The sequence below is a fragment of the Podarcis muralis genome, chromosome 17 (assembly GCF_964188315.1).
Source record: "Podarcis muralis chromosome 17, rPodMur119.hap1.1, whole genome shotgun sequence".
Taxonomy (NCBI): domain Eukaryota; kingdom Metazoa; phylum Chordata; class Lepidosauria; order Squamata; family Lacertidae; genus Podarcis; species Podarcis muralis.
This window is the reverse complement of record NC_135671.1, coordinates 11261868-11280454: the sequence shown is the minus strand read 5'-3', so window position 1 is coordinate 11280454 and position 18587 is coordinate 11261868. Positions and strand designations below refer to the sequence as shown.

The 18587-nt window shown below is 45.0% G+C and overlaps 1 protein-coding gene across 4 annotated transcripts; it reads right to left on the bottom strand.

The window, feature by feature from the left end:
* Positions 1–3447: 3447 nt before the first annotated feature.
* POFUT3 (protein O-fucosyltransferase 3) lies at positions 3448–15409 on the bottom strand. 4 transcript variants are annotated; one of them, XM_077921043.1, is made up of 5 exons: positions 15272–15409; positions 12696–13001; positions 10697–10991; positions 5950–6785; positions 3448–4486 (listed from the first exon to the last, which is right to left on the bottom strand). In XM_077921043.1, exons 2-5 carry the CDS (start codon positions 12774–12776, stop codon positions 4262–4264), a joined length of 1437 nt encoding a protein of 478 aa, XP_077777169.1. In that variant the 5' UTR covers positions 12777–13001; positions 15272–15409; the 3' UTR covers positions 3448–4261. The 4 variants fall into 4 exon arrangements, with proteins under 4 accessions (XP_077777169.1, XP_028568482.2, XP_077777170.1 ...); XM_028712649.2 differs by having other exon boundaries at positions 12696–13004; positions 15272–15382; XM_077921044.1 differs by having other exon boundaries at positions 12784–13004; positions 15272–15382.
* Positions 15410–18587: the final 3178 nt, after the last annotated feature.

The window sequence follows — 18587 nt, the reverse complement described above, 5'->3', positions numbered from 1 at the left end:
GTTTGTAACCCGAGGTACCACTGTACACAGCTTTACATTGAATTGCACTTGCCATTTTAGAAAACCATAGAATTGTAGAGCTGGAAGGGACCATGAGCTCATCTAGTCCAACCCCCCTGCGATGCAGGAATCTTTTTGCCCAACATGGGGCTCGAACCCATGAGCCTGAAATTAAGAATCTCATGCTTATACTGACTGAGCTATCCTACCTTTTTACTACCCATTCACTCCGTTTGGAGAGATCAGATGGGGCTCCTCACCATCCTTTTTTGTTTTAACTACCCTGAACAATTTAGTATCAGCAAACTTGGCTGCCTCACTGCTCTCCCCTAACTCTAGATCGTAGATCATAGAATTAGAAGGGACCCAGAGAGTCATCCAACCCCCTGCAATTCAAGAATATCAACATGCAGTCTCCCATCCAATCTGAAACCATACCGGACCCTGCTTAGCTTTACAAATGTGCTAGCAGTTTTATTGCTGCCCACCTGTCAATCAACCAATGCCATGATGCCAGATTAGCTGGTCTTGTGTCAGCCATGAAACCACCAGCTCTCCCTTACCAGAGCAAATTTCGAAGTTTAAATAAACAGTGAGCGAAAACTTCTTTCTTTCTTTCTTTCTTTCTTTTAAAGAGCACCCAGAAAACCCTACAGTGAATAGACTGGCAGGATATGGGGGGGGGGGGGGGAGTAGAATATACACCCTGCCTGGAATGGGTAGAAATTTCTTGTGATCCAAAGTCTGTTTGTGGCTAGAGGAGCCAACTTGAATAAAATATGGGGGGGCAGATAAGGCCTGCCCTGCATAATCAATCACAAGACACGGCATACGCACACCATTTGAATGGCAATGCCCATAAATGTTGCAGTTTATTTTATTGGAGGGCGAAGGGACCTCAGCCCCTAGAAGTATGCTCCTATGTTTGTGGCAATTGAGGGACAATGAAAGGCAACAGAGCTCACCCTGCTGTTGAAAAAACCCATTCCTCTTGGGGTGTACAGTGGTACCTCGGGTTAAGAACTTAATTCGTTCTGGAGGTCCATTCTTAACCTGAAACTGGTCTTAACCTGAGGTACCACTTTAACTAATGGGGCCTTCTGCTGCCGCCGCACGATTTCTGTTCTCATCCTGAAGCAAAGTTCTTAACCTGAGGTACTACTTCTGGGTTAGCAGAGTCTGTAACCTGAAGCGTCTGTAACCCGAGGTACCACTGTATTTTAATGATGATACACATCACAATCCCTCCCTCTGTAGATGGAAAGCTTTTTTACAATGGCAGGCTGGTCGTCTGCACTCAGAAGCATTCCAGCCTGGCCGAAGGATACAGCTTTCACTTTGATTGAATTTATAGGGAGACCTTTGCTAAGCGTTATGGTTGCCAGCTTGTTCTTGAGGTTCTGAGAAATGTCAAGGACCACGTCAAAGAGGGAAGAGCATCAGCAAACACTGGATCAATGAAACTGATGGATGCTGGAAAGGAGTCCAGTTGAAGCCCAAGAGGGGGCTGGTTTTGTTTTGTTTTGTTTTGTTTTGTTTTAGTACGTAAAGTTAAGATAACCAAACGAAATGTAGCGAGAATGAATGGAAGCATTGCTCCTTTTTTAAAAAAATACTATGGTGGGCTTTGGTCTGCATAGACTGACTAGGGAAGAAGAAGAAGAGGAGTTTGGATTTGATATCCCGCTTTATCACTACCCGAAGGAGTCTCAAAGCGGCTAACATTCTCCTTTCCCTTCCTCCCCCACAACAAACACTCTGTGAGGTGAGTGGGGCTGAGAGACTTCAGAGAAACGTGACTAGCCCAAGGTCACCCAGCAACTGCATGTGGAGGAGCGAAGACGCGAACCCGGTTCACCAGATTACGAGTCCACCGCTCTTAACCACTACACCACACTCGCTGTGGGTCTCTAAACCTGTGGGTCTCTAAATATAATAATACTAATAATAAATTTTATTTATACCCCGCCCTCCCTGGGCTCATGGAGGCTAACACCAATGTAGCTGGGCAATTCTCATCACCCCTGCGCATTAATGTGCAGGCCTGTGTTAGTGGGGCAAAATTCAAGGCTGCAGTCCCAGGCACACTTACCTAGGAGTAAGCTCCATTGAGTACAGTGGGGCTTACTTCTGAGTAGGAAGTGGTGTTGTAAATATGCTACCAAGGATATTTGGAATGATGCCCAAGAATCTGGAATGCAGCCCCTGTCTGTGGATGTTCCCTTTTTAAACACTAGATGGTGGGTAAATCTTAACCAGCACTTTTTGGCCTGTCTCCGGATCTCAGCATATGAGTGCCAAGTGCTAATGCATTTTATATTCTTCCTCTGTATCAGGAAATTTCAGTCTGCCAAGTAAGCTCGGGGTGGGAACGGATGATGCATAAACATGCTGAGCAAAGGAGCACTCTGATAGATCCACTCACCTGCTTGGAGGTGTGTTTGGTCAGAGAGGTCAAACCTGCAGTGCAATCGCTGTTCTTGCCACCCAGCATGGCCTCCGTCGCTCACCACAAACAAAATGCGTGATCAAGAGCAACAAGCTGTGTGTTTGTGAGCCTTGATTATGTCTTGTCAGGTCTTGATGCTGCAGATAATGATGTAGTCCTAAATTGTCCCCGGTTCCACATGCAGTGATGAGAACATGTTGACGCAGCGAGCGGAGGGGAGGGGAAACCTCTATCAGCCCAATTTGTACTTGTTTACCCCAGCTGTTGGGATTCGGGTGGTGCTGTGGGTTAAAACACAGAGCCTAGGACTTGCTGATCAGAAGGTTGGTGGTTCAAATCCCCGCGACAGGGTGAGCTCCCGTTGCTGGGTCCCTGCTCCTGCCAACCTAGCAGTTTGAAAGCACGTCAAAGTGCAAGTAGATAAATAGGTACCGCTCCGGAGGAAAGGTAAACGGCATTTCCGTGAGCTACTCTGGTCATGCTGGCCACATGACCCGGAAGCTGTACGCCGGCTCCCTCAGCCAGTAAAGCGAGATGAGTGCCGCAACCCCAGAGTCGGTCACGACTGGACCTAATGGTCAGGGGTCCCTTTAGCTTTATCTTACCCCAGCTGTTAAAAAACAAAACCAAGAGTCCTAGCAGGAAAAAATCGTGGTTACACATAGTTGCCATTTTTCCCCTGGTAGGGCTGTTGTACTTTTTTAACAGCTAGGTAAAAAGCACCAATTTTCACTGATAAAAGGATTTCCCCCTCTTTTGTTTCCCCCTGGAATCAGCATGTTGGGAAAAGCGACACTTACTGTGCGTGAAGAAGTCTTTTGGCCCGGTACTTCCAGTCCCAAGTAACGAAAACCATAAAGATACTCAAATCAAGCCCCAAATCACCTGATATTGTGCAGGTCTTAACAAAAGAAAATCCCTGCCTCCATGAGCCTCTGCACGGTCAGCCCTCCCTCCTTAAGAGAAATGCTTCAGACATTATCAGAGCATGGACATGCTGCCTTGCCGTTGCTGTTTATAATGCTGTTCAATAGATGACATCTCCATCACCCTGGCCCAGCCAGAAATGAAAAGAAGCAAGTTCCTTCATTCAAACCACAAAGTGGCTCTTTACAGAATTTGCCAGAGTGGCACAAAATCCAGACTCCAATAACACGGACCACACTTAGGTGAGACTCTATTTCTAAGGCCTGCTTTCCGTAAACCACCCCCCCCCCTCCCAGAGCATTTGGCACACTGCCCCTGAGGTTGCTCCTCCTCCTCCGCTGCTCTGCGATTCATCTGCAAGGTCCTCCTTTCTCCTGCACGGCTTGGCTTCCTGTCAGGTGCAGAAATGACATAAGCAGCAAGGCCACCCCTTTAGACAAGGCCCTTCGCTTGAGAGATGCCAGGAAGCCAAACCATCTGGATGGAAGACTTGACACGTATCCAACTCAAGGGTGGGAGGAGGAACTGCAGAGGCAAAATAAACCACACACACACACACACACACACACACACACACAGGGAAAGTAAAGTGCAGATGGCTGCATTTTGCTGTGAATGCTCCAATGTTAATTACACTAATAATTTATATGAACAGTTTATACTGAACGTTAGTATAAAAAATATATTATAAGATGACCCAACTGGGTCCTTCGTCTTCTGGATTAGTATTCGCTGAATACGATGATTTCTCATCATCTCAGTGGTTAAAACTGCTTTCTATCTTATTAAGGCAACCGACAAACAACAGCTCCTCATAGAGGCCCCTCTGTGTTAGTTTGTTTTCCCCTCTAGCTTGAGTCAAGGGCCTATTGTCTCCCTCTAAGCTCATTCTCTAAACACCATAGTCCAAAACTCCTGAGCTGTGAAATTTCTGTTCCTTTCGACCAGCTGCCTCAGCGCGTGAGCTTCTCTCTTGGACTGCTCAAAGCTCGGTATCCACATCTCCCGCAGTGCCGTTCTGTGCGTATTGCGAGACGAAAAAACAAATGGTTGAGGTTTGGGGCAGCTCAGGTGGCTTGCTTCTGCATTCCACTTTTTTGGTAACATTCCCTGGTTGAGAGAGAAAAAGAGAGGTCGGAGGACACAATCTGAATTTTATCAACCACCACGTAAGCAAGGATGAATATACACTCACTTCCACTTAAATAGTGTGTGAAAATATATGGGAGGAATTCAATGAAGCACTAAGTTAAGGTCCCTTAGGAGTGTAGCCAGTTATGTTAGTGGAATGACTTGCACAAGAGAAAGTGCAGGAAGCCGGAATGGTTCTGATGGCTGGTTGCACAACAGACTGTTGTAGGCACAACCTGTCGCACAGCCATCTTCCACTAGCACAACTGTTGTGCTGGATTTCATATTACACAGGTATTATCACCATCATGTGTTTATTTATATAGCGCCATTTGTGTGCATGGCTCCGCATTGCAAATGCAGTCCTCCGTCTGAAAAAGACTCCCCTCCCCACTAAGCTAGGAATGAGGTCTACATGTTTGCTCTGTGTAGCTTCGAACGGCTGAAACATGCTTGATGCATTTAATAATAATAATAATAATTTTTTAATTGTTATTGTATCCCACCCTCCCAGGCCAAAGCCGGGGTTGCAAACTTGACAGGGCTTGGATGAAAATGTGCCTGCCACTTCTTGCAGTCTTTTTTAATGCTGCGGCGATTCTGTAAACAAGCATTATGTTTCACTCAAGAGGCTGTGAAATATTGCCGTTTAATAAACTGTGGGCTGTCATTAGATCTAATCATTGCTTGATGTGTGCAACCCACTCCGTAGGTCAGCCTTGGCTGCCAACTGAAGACCAAGTCAGCAGCAATTTCACTCAAGGCAATGCCTGATGAATTATTTTGCTGCAATATTGTAGGAAGCTGGAGTTGAACTCACAGAATATGAGACTGGGGGGGAGGGTATTAGAAAGCAAAGAACCTGTGGCCCTGCAGATGTTGTTGGACTCCCAACTCCCTTCCACCCATGACCATGTCCATGCTGCTAAGTCTGATAGGAGTTGGAATACAGTGGTACCTCCGGTTAAGTACTTAATTCGTTCTGGAGGTCCGTTCTTAACCTGAAGCACCACTTTAGCTAATGGGGCCTCCTGCTGCTGCCACGCTGCCAGAGCACGATTTCTGCTCTCATCCTGAAGCAAAGTTCTTAACCCGAGGTACTATTTCTGGGTTAGCGGAGTCTGTAACCTGAAGCGTCTGTAACCTGAAGCGTATGTAACCCAAGGTACCACTGTACTACCACAGCTGATATGCCACAAGGTCCTTATTCCTCTTATAAAGACTCATATAAACTCGGGACTCTGGGAGAACAACATCTGCCTTCCTTTCCTTGGAAGCTCTCCTTGGTCCTGGAGAGCTTGTCTCTGGCCCTGCTTCTATCTGTCAGAACTCATACATCATACCTGCCACAAAGTGACTCCACTCTACAATTAGTACCTGGCAAGTCTGACTCAGAGACGGTGCAAGCCTGGCTATATCAGGGCAGATGGCTTTATAATTACCTTTGCTTGTCTCCTCATATTTCCCCATATTCTAGTGCACACCATGCATTCAAAGGCATCTATGTAATTGTCCTTCATGATATCTTGCACTCCCCATGTGCGTTCCTTTATAGCAGCAAGCAGGTGTTGGTTGGAGATGTCCCCTTTCAGCTTCCATTCAAGGTAGGCCTCATATTTCTCATCATCTGCATCCAAAGCTTTGATGTACTGTGCCAGGTCCTTGGGGTGTGAGAATCCTGTGACCAGGATTGCACTCTTATTGCTGGGAAGCCAGTCTTTGACGCTAGGAGAGCCGTAATAAACTGGTACCACACCCAGCTTCAGTGGTCTCCAGAGCTTTTCAGTGATATAATCTTCACAGACAGCGTTCTCAAAGGCAAGGACAAATTTGTACTGAGCAAGTATCTTGTAGAAGTTATCGTTATCCATGGAGGCAGGGTTTTCAAGCTGCTCCGGCAGATCTCTGTTATGCAAGCAGGCACCATAGGAGTCTACCTCAATGTGAGCCATAAGCTCCTGTACATAGCTGTCCCGGTCAGAGGGAGGATCGCAGTCAGACTGTACATATACGAGAGGTGCGAGCCTTTTCCTCAAGCTGTTCTTGTTTTGCAAAGGAATCATGTACCTCAGGGATTTTAAGGCCTCAATGCTTTCAAGGTACTGGGTGGTGAGTGGCAGGTGTGAGTGGCGGCTGAATGTTGCCGTGTGGTTGAACAGAGTGATGGCGGGTCTCTGGAAGAGCTTGTAATTGTTTTTGGGTGACTCTTCGTGGAAAAGGGCCCAGTCATGGTGGTCTTTTCGGGGGAGAGGTAAACTATCTATGCTGAAGTCAGTACCTAGATGTTGAAAATACAAATGGGAGAGAAAGAAACCAGTATTGCTCCCAGTGAAAGAAATATTGGAAAACATTATTCAATCTGGCTGCACTTCCATGAATGATATGAACAGCATATTACGAAGGCAGCATAGTATTCACAACCATCACCGCCCCTCTCTCGCCTATGGCTCCTCCCCACAACATCTTACTAACATGCAAAACAAGTGAGACCCACAATGGAATGTTGCATGTGCTTCTGTTGAGAGAGCCATTTTCCAGCATACTCCATTCCATTCCCCTTTCTCCTTCCCCAAGGTTGCCATTCCACTCATCACACACACACTGTGGCGATCACACAGGGCCCCTGGACATTTGACGGTCTATTGACCCTGTGCCACCACTGTGATTGCTTTCTTCGCTGCCACCACCCCGTTTCTCACGGGGACACACAGAGTCCAGACAGTTGTCAACATTAACAAATAATCAAGTTTATATTAAAATGCAGAACAAGCTTATGGCTTCAGTTAGTTTTTCTTGACAGTTTCTTAATCTTAGTTCCTAACAACTTCAAACTGATTATCCCCAACTATCTATCTGACTCCACCTAACAATTCCTCTCACTCTCTCACAATACAACTCGACCAACCCACACCTAATCCTCCCTCTTCCTTCTTCAACTCCCAAACCTCAACTGACTTTCAAAACCTCCCACTCTAACTTTTACTCCTCCCCTTGCATTCCCACTGGCCAATCACATCACACTCATTTAACCCTTTCCTTATGACCCATCTAGGAGGCAAACGCCACACACACCAACAGTTGGACAGCATTTCATGCCTGTTGAGGATGCTCAGTTGTCAGAAGCAAGCCAGTGGTAAGTCACACTGTGCAAGCTGGAGTTAATTAGCAAAAACATGATCACTTGGTGGAGTGTCAGACCTAATGAGCATAGCAACTCATCTCTGTCAGGTCTTGCTTCCTATGAAGTAGTCACTGAGAATGAAAATCTACGCCTCTCCACAGCTGCCTAAGTACCCTCGTCTCCATGGTCCGTCCCCCCCAAGCGATAGGAGACTGTGCCTATGTGAATCTATCTTTTCCTTTGCCCTTTTCATGCCTCTTCTGGTTCTGGGAGACCAGGGGGGAAGTGAGCTGGTATCAGCAGAAGGGGGAGACACCCATGACTCTTCACCAACCTGACTCATCTCTGCTTCTTGGCCTCCCTTACCCCACTTTCATGCTTCAGCTTCAGCCTATGGTTCTGGACTGCTCTCTGCCACAGACTCTCCCAGCTCACTAAACCCTGTTACCCTTCAGATTCCAACACCTTCTCTTACCAGTCCTCCTTCTTCTCCCTCTGACCATTCATCATTGTCCCACCACCACTCCCTGAGCATTGAGCCTTCTCCCCTTGGTGGTTCCCCAGCTGGTTCTTCCCACCATTCCTCTGTGTCCAACCAGTCTGTGACATCAGTCCTCAGTGAGCTATACACAGATATACACTTGGGTTCTTCCTAAAGCTTTTTTGCGGGGGGTACTTCTAGTCCTTGGAGTTCCTCCAGATCTGCTGAGAACTCCCAGTTCTGTGTGGGTGATGCCATTTTAGCTACAAATGGGATCCTGATTCTGCTTCTAAGCAGGTAAGCAACAAAGGCTGCAGCAAGGCAGTTCCTAATGGGTCTTTGCAATATAAAACAGTTAACACTGCAACTACAACATATACAACTGTAAGACCCATTGAATTCAACAGGACTTGTTTCTGAGTAGACATTTATAGGACTGCACTGTAAGTTTATGCTAGTTTTCTATTTGGACTTCAAAAAACATTGTAGGATAAAAAGTGCTGTGATAGGTATCTAAAGTTATATATAAAAAGGATGCTATACATTCTGAGAAAAGCTCAATAAAACTTGATTCCCTTAAACTTCCAGTGTTTGGGTCTATCTGAATAATAAATCTCTCTAGATGTGGTTTTGAATTATAAAGGGAATATCCTGCGGACATGTATTGTGAAAATAATATTTTTATTACAGCTCTGAGGAGAGAGATAATAAAGTCAGTTTTGTGCTTGACAGCCAAAATAATTCAGCCCAAGAATCACCAGCTCCATGGGAATCGTGAAACTTGTTTCAAAACTTTTATCTACTTTTCCTGCTCCTGGATTTGAGTTGTATCCATCGGGGGCAGCTGCATGTATTTAAAGAGAGTAGCTGCATGTTGTGACTTGGGTTTCAGAAACGGAGGCTTTGACAACATTAGCAGCAAAAAAAACCTGCAGTGCACCCACTAGAGAAGTACTGAATACAATTTTTTAAACCGCATTAAACTGGGGAACTATGAGCACCCTCGAGTGGATATTACAACTTTTAGGTGATATTGTAAACAAACAGAGTCCAATTCTTGCTGAGAAAATGAAGTCAGAGCTGTCTACTAATGGTGAAGATAAAGGATATGCAGAGAGAAGCCTATAAAAGGGTACTTCCAAGGTGAAACACTAGGATGACTGATTGATTTGATACAACGCATTAATCTTAGCCAAGCTGATAGACAATATGTCTTAAAGGATGGAAGAGATGATAAAAAAATATGCTTCAGACCAGAAAAAGACAGAGAGGCATTACAAGGTTTATGATGAGAAAATGCAGAATAAGATTGCAATTATGAGCACATTTCATACTTTAATGTTTGTGACAAAATAAATAATGGTCTAAGTTACGGATGGGCAACATGCAGGTCACTGACATAACTGAAGTTTTCTTATGATCCCCATAGGTATTTTCCAAGAGCTTTTATTAAAGTAAGTAGCCAGTCCTTATTTAGTAAGTAGCCAGTCCATGTTCAAATATATAAAAGGATGTCATATAGAGGAGGGAGAAAGGTTGTTTTCTGCTGCTCCAGAGAAGCGGACACAGAGCAATGGATCCAAACTACAAGAAAGAAGATTCCACCTAAACATTAGGAAGAACTTCCTGACAGTAAGAGCTGTTCGACAGTGGAATTTGCTGCCAAGGAGTGTGGTGGAGTCTCCTTCTTTGGAGGTCTTTAAGCAGAGGCTTGACAACCATATGTCAGGAGTGGTCTGATGGTGTTTCCTGCTTGGCAGAGGGTTGGACTCGATGGCCCTTGTGGTCTATTCCAACTCTATGATTCTATGATTTAGGCTTGAACTGAGATCATGGTTTCCTGTCCCACTTAAGGCATTATTAAGATTTGCAATGCTAGGATGATTGTGTTACAACCAAATAGTATTGTTGTGAAAGGTATGTAGATTTTTCACAGACTGTACTTTTTACATCTTGTTACCGTTTGTCTTCATTGTTTGCAGTATTTTTTCCTCTAAAAGTGTGTACGTATGCACACACACACACACACACACACTCTACAACTGAGGATAACAATTCATGCACCTGAATTTACACCCAAGTAAATCTGTTGGTCTTTATAGTAACAATAAAACTGGTTTTTTTGCTTGAAACTAATATGGCTACCTCTCTGAAAACTGACTATTCACATTAATTATCTCCATTTCCAGTGTACAGCTGTGAGTACCAATCTTTATATAGCCAAAATGGCACCATCCCCACATAAAAGGGAGGTTTCAGCAGACTTGGGGAAATCTCAGGGTTTGCAGGAGTACAGAATCATCCTTTGGGGGGAGGGGACTTAAGGCAGTAAGATCAATGGCCATAGCATGCTCACTGACCATGGTGGGGAACAGAAAACCCAGAAGAAAGGAGGACTGAAATGGAGTGGCTGGAATCCCAAACAGCAGACCCCGAAAAGCAGCACGCCACACTGCAACATTCTGTTGCAGGCCCCACTTCTTTTCTCTGTTATGCTTGGCAGCTACAAGATAAATGAACCATGTGAGCGAGGGGGAAAGGCAAAGTCACTCATCATCTTCAAGAATAAAATGAACCAGCCTCTTACCATAAAACAGAAATGCTTTAGTCATAGAGTTGTGCTGATAGGTCCTGTTGATAGTAAAGAAGCAAGCGTCTTGTCCGCACCGACCCAGCCGCCCTGTCTCTCCTGTCAGCGGAGACCACCACAGCAAGATAGGATATCGGTCGCTGTTCAAAATGGTCTTTGTATCGCTGGGGAGTTCCGGTTTCTTTACAAACAGATAGGTGTATTTCTGCCATTCTTCATCTTTCAGTGCGCTGTTTTGTGAAATGGAGGTTTTCGTCATCTTCCTTTCAGACTTTCCAAGCTCTACAACCACCTTTCAAGGGGAAAGAGAAATCTATCCTTATTGAAGTCTCATTATACATGGCATGAACTATCGTTCTGTATAACAGAGCACCCACTGGGGCCTGCTTTAAAATGGAAAAAACAGGAGGCCCTGGTCTCTGTAGAATTTAGTTCTCGTAGATAGTAGTTGGGGAAATTATTCAATGATTGTGACCTTACTATTCTCATGTGACTTATGGTGTTGGGTTGGTTGGATTATTGTTTTCATCATTAGGCTGCCAACTTTTCAATCAACCACTGCAGCTGTGTCTCTTAACAGTATATCCCTGAGAAGCTCAGGCTTCCTCAGCCCTCCAGATGTTTTGAGACTACAATTCCCATCATCCCTGACCACTGGTCCTGCTAGCTAGGAATCATGGGAGTTGTAGGCCAAAAAGATCTGGAGGGCCAATGTTGAGGAAGCCTGCATTAGTTCATAATATTTACCTCCATACAGTGGTACTTCAGGTCACATACACTTCAGGTTACATACGCTTCAGGTTACAGACTCCACTAACCCAGAAAATAGTGCTTCAGATTAAGAACTTTGCTTCAGGATGAGAACAGAAATCGGGCTCCGGCGGCACGGCAGCAGCGGGAGGCCCCATTAGCTAAAGTGGTGCTTCAGGTTAAGAACAGTTTCAGGTTAAGTACGGAGCTCCGGAATGAATTAAGTACTTAACCTGAGGTACCACTGTACTGCTAAAAGCTTCACATGTTAATATCATGCATCAAATTCCTTTACTAATGAAAAATCCATCAATGGGGGAAGCTCATCAGCAGAGGGCAGAGGTTGGGAGCGTTGCCTCAGGGAAGGGATGTTGCAGGAGTACACAACTCCCAGCAGCCCTGACCATTGGCCATGCTGGCTGGGGCAGATGACAGCTGAGAGTCCAACATCCATGGCACCAATAGCGGCCCCAGTATTTTGGAACACTGTTCCTATTGGATGTAATTCCGTGTAGTGCTAACTGTGGCATGCATGCAAGGTCTGCTCATGCAACAAGAATTCCCCCCTTCGCCCCCTTTGTCTGGGTGTTCCCCCAACCCTCCAGAGCAGATTTAGGGGGGCATGGGTAAAGGAGACAGTGGGGAAATCCTGATGCAGGAACAGGCCTTGTTCCATGCATGCGCAACCACTTACTTCTATCCCAATGCAATCAGTCAAGCACCTACAATTTTGATGCTCTGTCATCTGCTGAAAACAAGGTGTTTTTGTTTTGGTCTTGTCAGGAGTTTTTATTTAGAGAAATCTATTGTTGGTCATTTGCTTTGGTGTATTATTATATTTTAGTCCGTTGTGTTTTGGGTGCACACAGCCACAGTGTTTTTCTTATATGAGTTGGTGCCTTTATAAATAAATATAAATAGAATCAGGGTGGTCATGGAGACGCCGTACCCCTGGGGTAGAAAGATAGACAAAAGAGCATCTCCCTTAGGACCTGGAGACCCAGGGAAAGGTTATGTGCTGAAGCTGTCTGGGTGGGCAAGCCTGCCCTCACTTCCCTTCATGTGAACAATCCCGCAATAGAATCCTAGAGTTGGAAGAGACCACGAGGGTCATCTAGTCCAACCCCCTGCAATGCAGGAATTCTTCGCCCAATGTGGAACTTGAACCCATGACCCTAAGATTAAGAGTATGGCATGTTTCAGCCTAAATCAGTGCTCAACTCCTGACCCTGAGTATCTGTAGTACCTGGAGGGTGACAAGCAGAAAAAAGATGGCCATTAAGCAGAAACAGGATGCCCAAAATCTCTTCTTCCTCATTGCATTCATGCCTTACGTTTGGGCATAAGAAGCAGGTGTTGCCTCTTCAGAATTGCTGCAACATACTCCACAGATGGTCTTAACTGCTGTTTCCCTTCACCTCCTGGTCCTTCTCCATTGCCACCAGTGATGGGGGAACCGATGCCATCAAGGGCAGTGATGAAAAATTGGCCGCATTTCTGATCTTCTACCATGCAGCTTCTTGAACCAATGGCTTCTTGGAAGCGAATGCATCTGCTAAAGGAAAACAGGGCAGAGGTGTGTTTTAGAGGCACTGGTACACCCAATTTGATATACAGTGGTACCTCAGGTTACATACGCCTCAGGTTACATACGCTTCAGGTTACAGACTCTGCTAACCCAGAAATAGTACCTTGGGGTAAGAACTTTGGTTCAGGATGAGAACAGAAATCGCACCGCTGTGGCACAGCAGCAGGGGGAGGCCCCATTAGCTAAAGTGGTGCTTCAGGTTAAGAACAGTTTCAGGTTAAGAACGAACCTCTGGAACAAATTAAATACTTAACCCGAGGTACCACTGTACAGTGGTACCTCTAGATGCGAACGGGATCCGTTCCGGAGCCCCGTTCGCATCCAGAAGCGAACGTAACCCATGTCCACATGTCTGCGCATGCGCGGGTCACGATTTACCGCTTCTGCGCATGCCATTATTTTGACCGTCTGCGCATGCGTTGAGCGGCGAAACACAGAAGTAACGTGCTCCGTTACTTCTGGGTCGCAGCAGTGCGCAACTAAAAAATACTTATCCTGAAGCTACTTCAACCCAAGGTATGACTGTACTGCACTTCACTTTATATCAGAAAAGATATTGGATGCAAATGTTATTTCATCGTAATCAAGGCTTTGTGTGTTTTATGTCTGTCACTATACAAGTACAAAAGAGAACAGCCTTTCATTTTAGGAACGGAATTCTGCAGCCCAAGAACTTCAGTGTTCTTTATATATAACAGAGTTTCTATTAATAACTAGTTTATGGTCCTTATGGGCTTTGTGCAGGCAACCCCCTTTTAAAAACTGATGTTCCACTGACCACTTTCTAGTCTGCAGGTATGGAGGCTCATCTAAGTGTCAAGATATACATACTTTTGTTAGAAGACCAGCAACTTCACATTTGAGTCCTTTAGGAAATCTCAACAGAGTGCCATCTGAACCCAGTGATATGTCAGTTTTTAATTTGTCAGTAAGGCCTAAAACCTTGTCACCACTCACTTCTTCAGGTTCCCTTTCCAAAAAAAGTTGGTTCAGGCACAGGAATCTATCTGCCCTCCGACTTCCAGTGTGAACAACACATTCAATTTCTCTACCATCTTGTTTGCCTCTTTTAGCATGTATCTGACTCCGGTCATTGCTGAAAGCTCCCTATCTCATTTCCTGCTACTGCTGTACTTAAATATTTTCTATGGTTGGCACTTACGGTATGTTTTTAGGAACACACTCCTCAAGCTTTTTGTTGTCCCCATCATGGTTTGATTGCATTTATGTTAACAAAAATCTGTATTTATTTATTTTTTCATTTGCCCAAGTCTTCCATTTTCTGAAGGATGGCTTCTTGCCTTAAATAGCTTCATTGACTCTGCTTATTAACCAATAAGCAGAGTACTGGCATCCTCTTGCCCCTGGATTAACTGTCTGGAACAAAAAACCTGAAGCAATTTGTTTCCTTTTCGTGGGATACTTTGGCGCAGCACTTCTGTTAACTAGCTAAGACTCACACAAGACAAGACCTCTCACTTTAAACAGGGTAGCACAGTGGTACCTCGGGTTAAGAACTTAATTTGTTCTGGAGGTCCATTCTTAACCTGAAACTGTTCTTAACCTGAGGTACCACTTTAGCTAATGGGGCCTCCCGCTGCCCCGCCGCTGCACGATTTCTGTTCTCAACCTGAAACAAAGTTCTTAACCCGAGGTAATATTTCTGGGTTAGCAGCGTCTGTAACCTGAAGCGTCTGTAACCCGAGGTACCACTGTATAAGGATCCCTTTGACTAGAAGAAGCTTCCAGAGTCAAAGTTGCCAACTTTCCTTTACTGGCCCTACTCCTCTGCCTTGAACAGTAGTGACAAGCATAACTACTACTACTACTACTTCTTTTAAAGTAAAGCTGTTCCTGGCACAAGGATAAAATAAAACGTGAAAATTAAGCAAGCAAACGTTTCCCCATCAGCCTTCTGTTACAGGCACAAGGGACCAGGCAGCAAAACACGATTAGAAATCTGAATTCATACCCTTGTTTCCCGATGGACTGAAAGACTCAAACGGCCCTTTTATCAGGGCAGCTGGGAGGGCGGGGGAAGCTCCAGGGAACCAAGAAAGTCTTTCTTTTCTCTCTTTTCCCCAGTCCTTTAAAACATACAACAGCCTCAAGCAGCTCCTTCATCTTTATAGCATTGTGTAACATCCTAGACTGCAGGAAATCTGCCTCTGTCTCTCCCTCTGTGTATGTTTATATATCTATATTTATATTATATTTTTTAAAAAAAAACTCACCCCGGATAACAGCTCTTCCGTCTTGTTGCTGCTAGGCTGTTTTTTTGTGGGTTGGTTTTTTTGTTTTTTACTTTCAGTTTGTACTTTTTTTTTTTTTTAACAGCTCTCCGGATTACTGCAAAACCTGGAGAAGGATGGGAAAGCTACAGTGCTAAAACCGAGCGTCCGTTTGGGAAAGCGCCTGGGAAATCCAGTTCATGAATTCCCACGTTCCGGGTTTCACTTAGGAACGAGCTTTGGGAAGCAGAGCCGGAGCCAGGAATTGCGGGGAGAGGCGACGTCGTCTCTCTTTCTCTTTAGATTTTGTAAAGGAAAGTTAGTCTAATTGCACTAATAATATCAGCATTTTAGCGAAGTCATTCCCTCCCGGGAAGAAACCATCCCCCCGTGCCAGGCGATCTCGGCAAGCGGGGTAGGAAACAACAACAACACGCAATTAAATAAATTAAGCATCAGCGACAATCTGGGGGGTTTTTTGGGGAGAAGGGCTTCGGGCTTCCCGTTGGAAAGAGCGCGTTTAAAAGAACCAGCGGCTGCGGCTCTCGCCTTTGCAGGATGGACGGCTGCTGCATTATGCTAAAGCTCTTTGCCAGCTGGAGGACTGAGCTGCGTCAGTGGAATACATACATATATCTATACAGGAGCGCTAAAAAGCCCTTTGAGATCATTCATCACGAAGCAGCTGAGGATCACACACACACACCCGAATCATTTAAGGCGGGACAGTTCCGTCTTTTATCCCTTAATAATGCTTAGCATGTCTTTACTTAAGGTAATTTGTGCATCGCGCCTTCTTCTCAGGGAGAGTTCACATAAAACTGAAAATAAGAAAAATTCAGCAGCCAGCAAATTATCTGTCTTATCAACTCTTCAAATATATATTCATATGCATAGATAATTTGAAATATGTATACTCTTCAAATAGATATTTCAAATTATCTATGCATATGAATATATATATCTACTCTTCAAATATATATTCATATGCATAAATAATTTGAAATATGCATAACTGGTCATAGAATTGTAGAGTTGGAAGGGTCCACAAGGGTCACCCAGTCCAACCCCCTGCAAGGCAGGAATCTTTCACCCAGGGGTGCCAACTTGAATAAAATATTGGGGGGCGGGGGGCAGGTAAGCCCCATCCTGCATAATCAATCACGTGATGTGGCCCTCGCTATTTAAATGGCAATGCCCATCAACTTGAGGGGGGGTGGTCCCCCCTCAAATATTTTATTGGGGGAAGTTGGAGCCTATGCTTTCACCCACCATGGGACTTGAACCCACAACCCTGGAATGAAGAATCTCATTCTCTACCAACTGAGCTATCCAGCCACTGATGGGGCATTGTGATGTGCCTAGGACAGGGGTCAGCAAACCTTTTCAGCAGGGGGCCTGCCCACTGTCCCTCAAACCTTGTGGGGGGCTGGACTATATTGGGGGGGGGAATGAATGAATTCCTATGCTCCACAAATAACCCAGAGATGCATTTTAAATAAAAGGACACACTCTACTCATGTAAAAATACGCTGATTCCTGGACCGTCCGTGGGCCAGATTTAGAAGGTGATTGGGCCGGATCTGGCCCCCGGGCTTTATTTGCCTACCCATGGCCTAGGAGAACAGGTTCATATCCTCACTCGGCTATTGAACACACTGGGTGGCTTAGGGCCAATGACAGCCTAACAGCAAGGTCATTGTGAGGATGGCTTGGAATGGCTCATGTATGCCCTTTCGAGCCCTTTGGAGAAATGGCGGGATGAAAATAATACACACACACACACACACACATTGTCTCTTGAGACAGACAGGTGCCAGCAACAATATATGCACACATACACCAAATACTATAGGGACGTGGGTGGTGCTGTGGGTTAAACAGAGCCTAGGACTTGCCGATCAGAAGGTCGGTGGTTCGAATCCCCATGACGGTGTGAGCTCCCGTTGCTCGGTCCCTGCTCCTGCCAACCTAGCAGTTCGAAAGCACGTCAAAGTGCAAGTAGATAAATAGGTACTGCTCCGGCGGGAAGGTAAACGGCGTTTCCGTGCGCTGCTCTGGTTCGCCAGAAGTGGCTTAGTCATGCTGGCCACATGACCTGGAAGCTGTACGCCAGCTCCCTCTGCCAATAAAGTGAGATGAGCGCCGCAACCCCAGAGTCAGTCACGACTGGACTTAATGGTCAGAGGTCCCTTTACCTTTACCTTACACCAAACACTCAGGACAGATAGTAGTGCACAGTTAGGTTTTTTGTTTGCTCTGAACTTGTCTCATGCCTCCCCACCCCACTTTAAGGGACATCCTTGAAGCTGACGCAGAAAATCCAGCTACTGCAAAATGCAGCAACTTGGCAGATTATCAGCACTATGTTGCACCTGCTGCCAATTAGCTACAGTACTGTACAAATTAGTACAGTACTGAACAAAATTCAGAGTGTTGGATCTGCTGTACAAAGCCCTTTACAGTTTGGGGTCGGGATCCTGAGAAAATCCTCTCACCCCTTATGTACCCAGCTGTGCTCTGCAGGAGAGGGTACCCTGCACATAGGATCTTATCAGGAGGACCATTATTCATATTACAGGGATCAGGCCTTTAGCCTGTCAGCACCTCCCAGCTTAGGAGGTACATATAGAATTCCCTCCATTATATATCATGTGTCCCTTTTGCTAATTAATTGTTATTACTTTTCAATTTTTAAAATGAATTTACATCCAATTAATTCAATTTAATACAAATTTAAAGTTGACTTCCTATGTTGTTTTCCGTGGTGTTGCCCTTCTCTCCCCCCCCCCCCCAATCATTCCGGCTGCATCATACTTTACTCTACTTCACTTAAAATAAAAAACCTTTGATAGCACACTGCTTCTGGTTGTTTTTAAATTATTTTTTATTTTTACTTAGATTTTTTGTGAAACGAAAACAAACAAGAAGTACATATAGCATCTCCACTTTCAATTCATAACAGTCTTTTTTCACAGTTCGTTTACATTCGACATGAAACACCATTGTCATAGACTTTGATTGTTGAAGATAATTTGGTGTTGGATAGATAGATATTGGCTGATGATGTGATAATAAGATGGAATATAACCATGTTACTTGACCTGCTCTGCCATCCACAGGAATCAAGAGGTTACTGCATTCTCACTACTGAGAAAGTTTAACATGAAGCAAGTTAGGGCCTAGGACTTGCCGATCAGAAGGTCAGCGGTTCGAATCCCCGCGACGGGGTGAGCTCCCGTTGTTCGGTCCCTGTTCCTGCCAACCTAGCAGTTCGAAAGCACATCCAAGTGCAAGTAGATAAATAGGTACTGCTCCG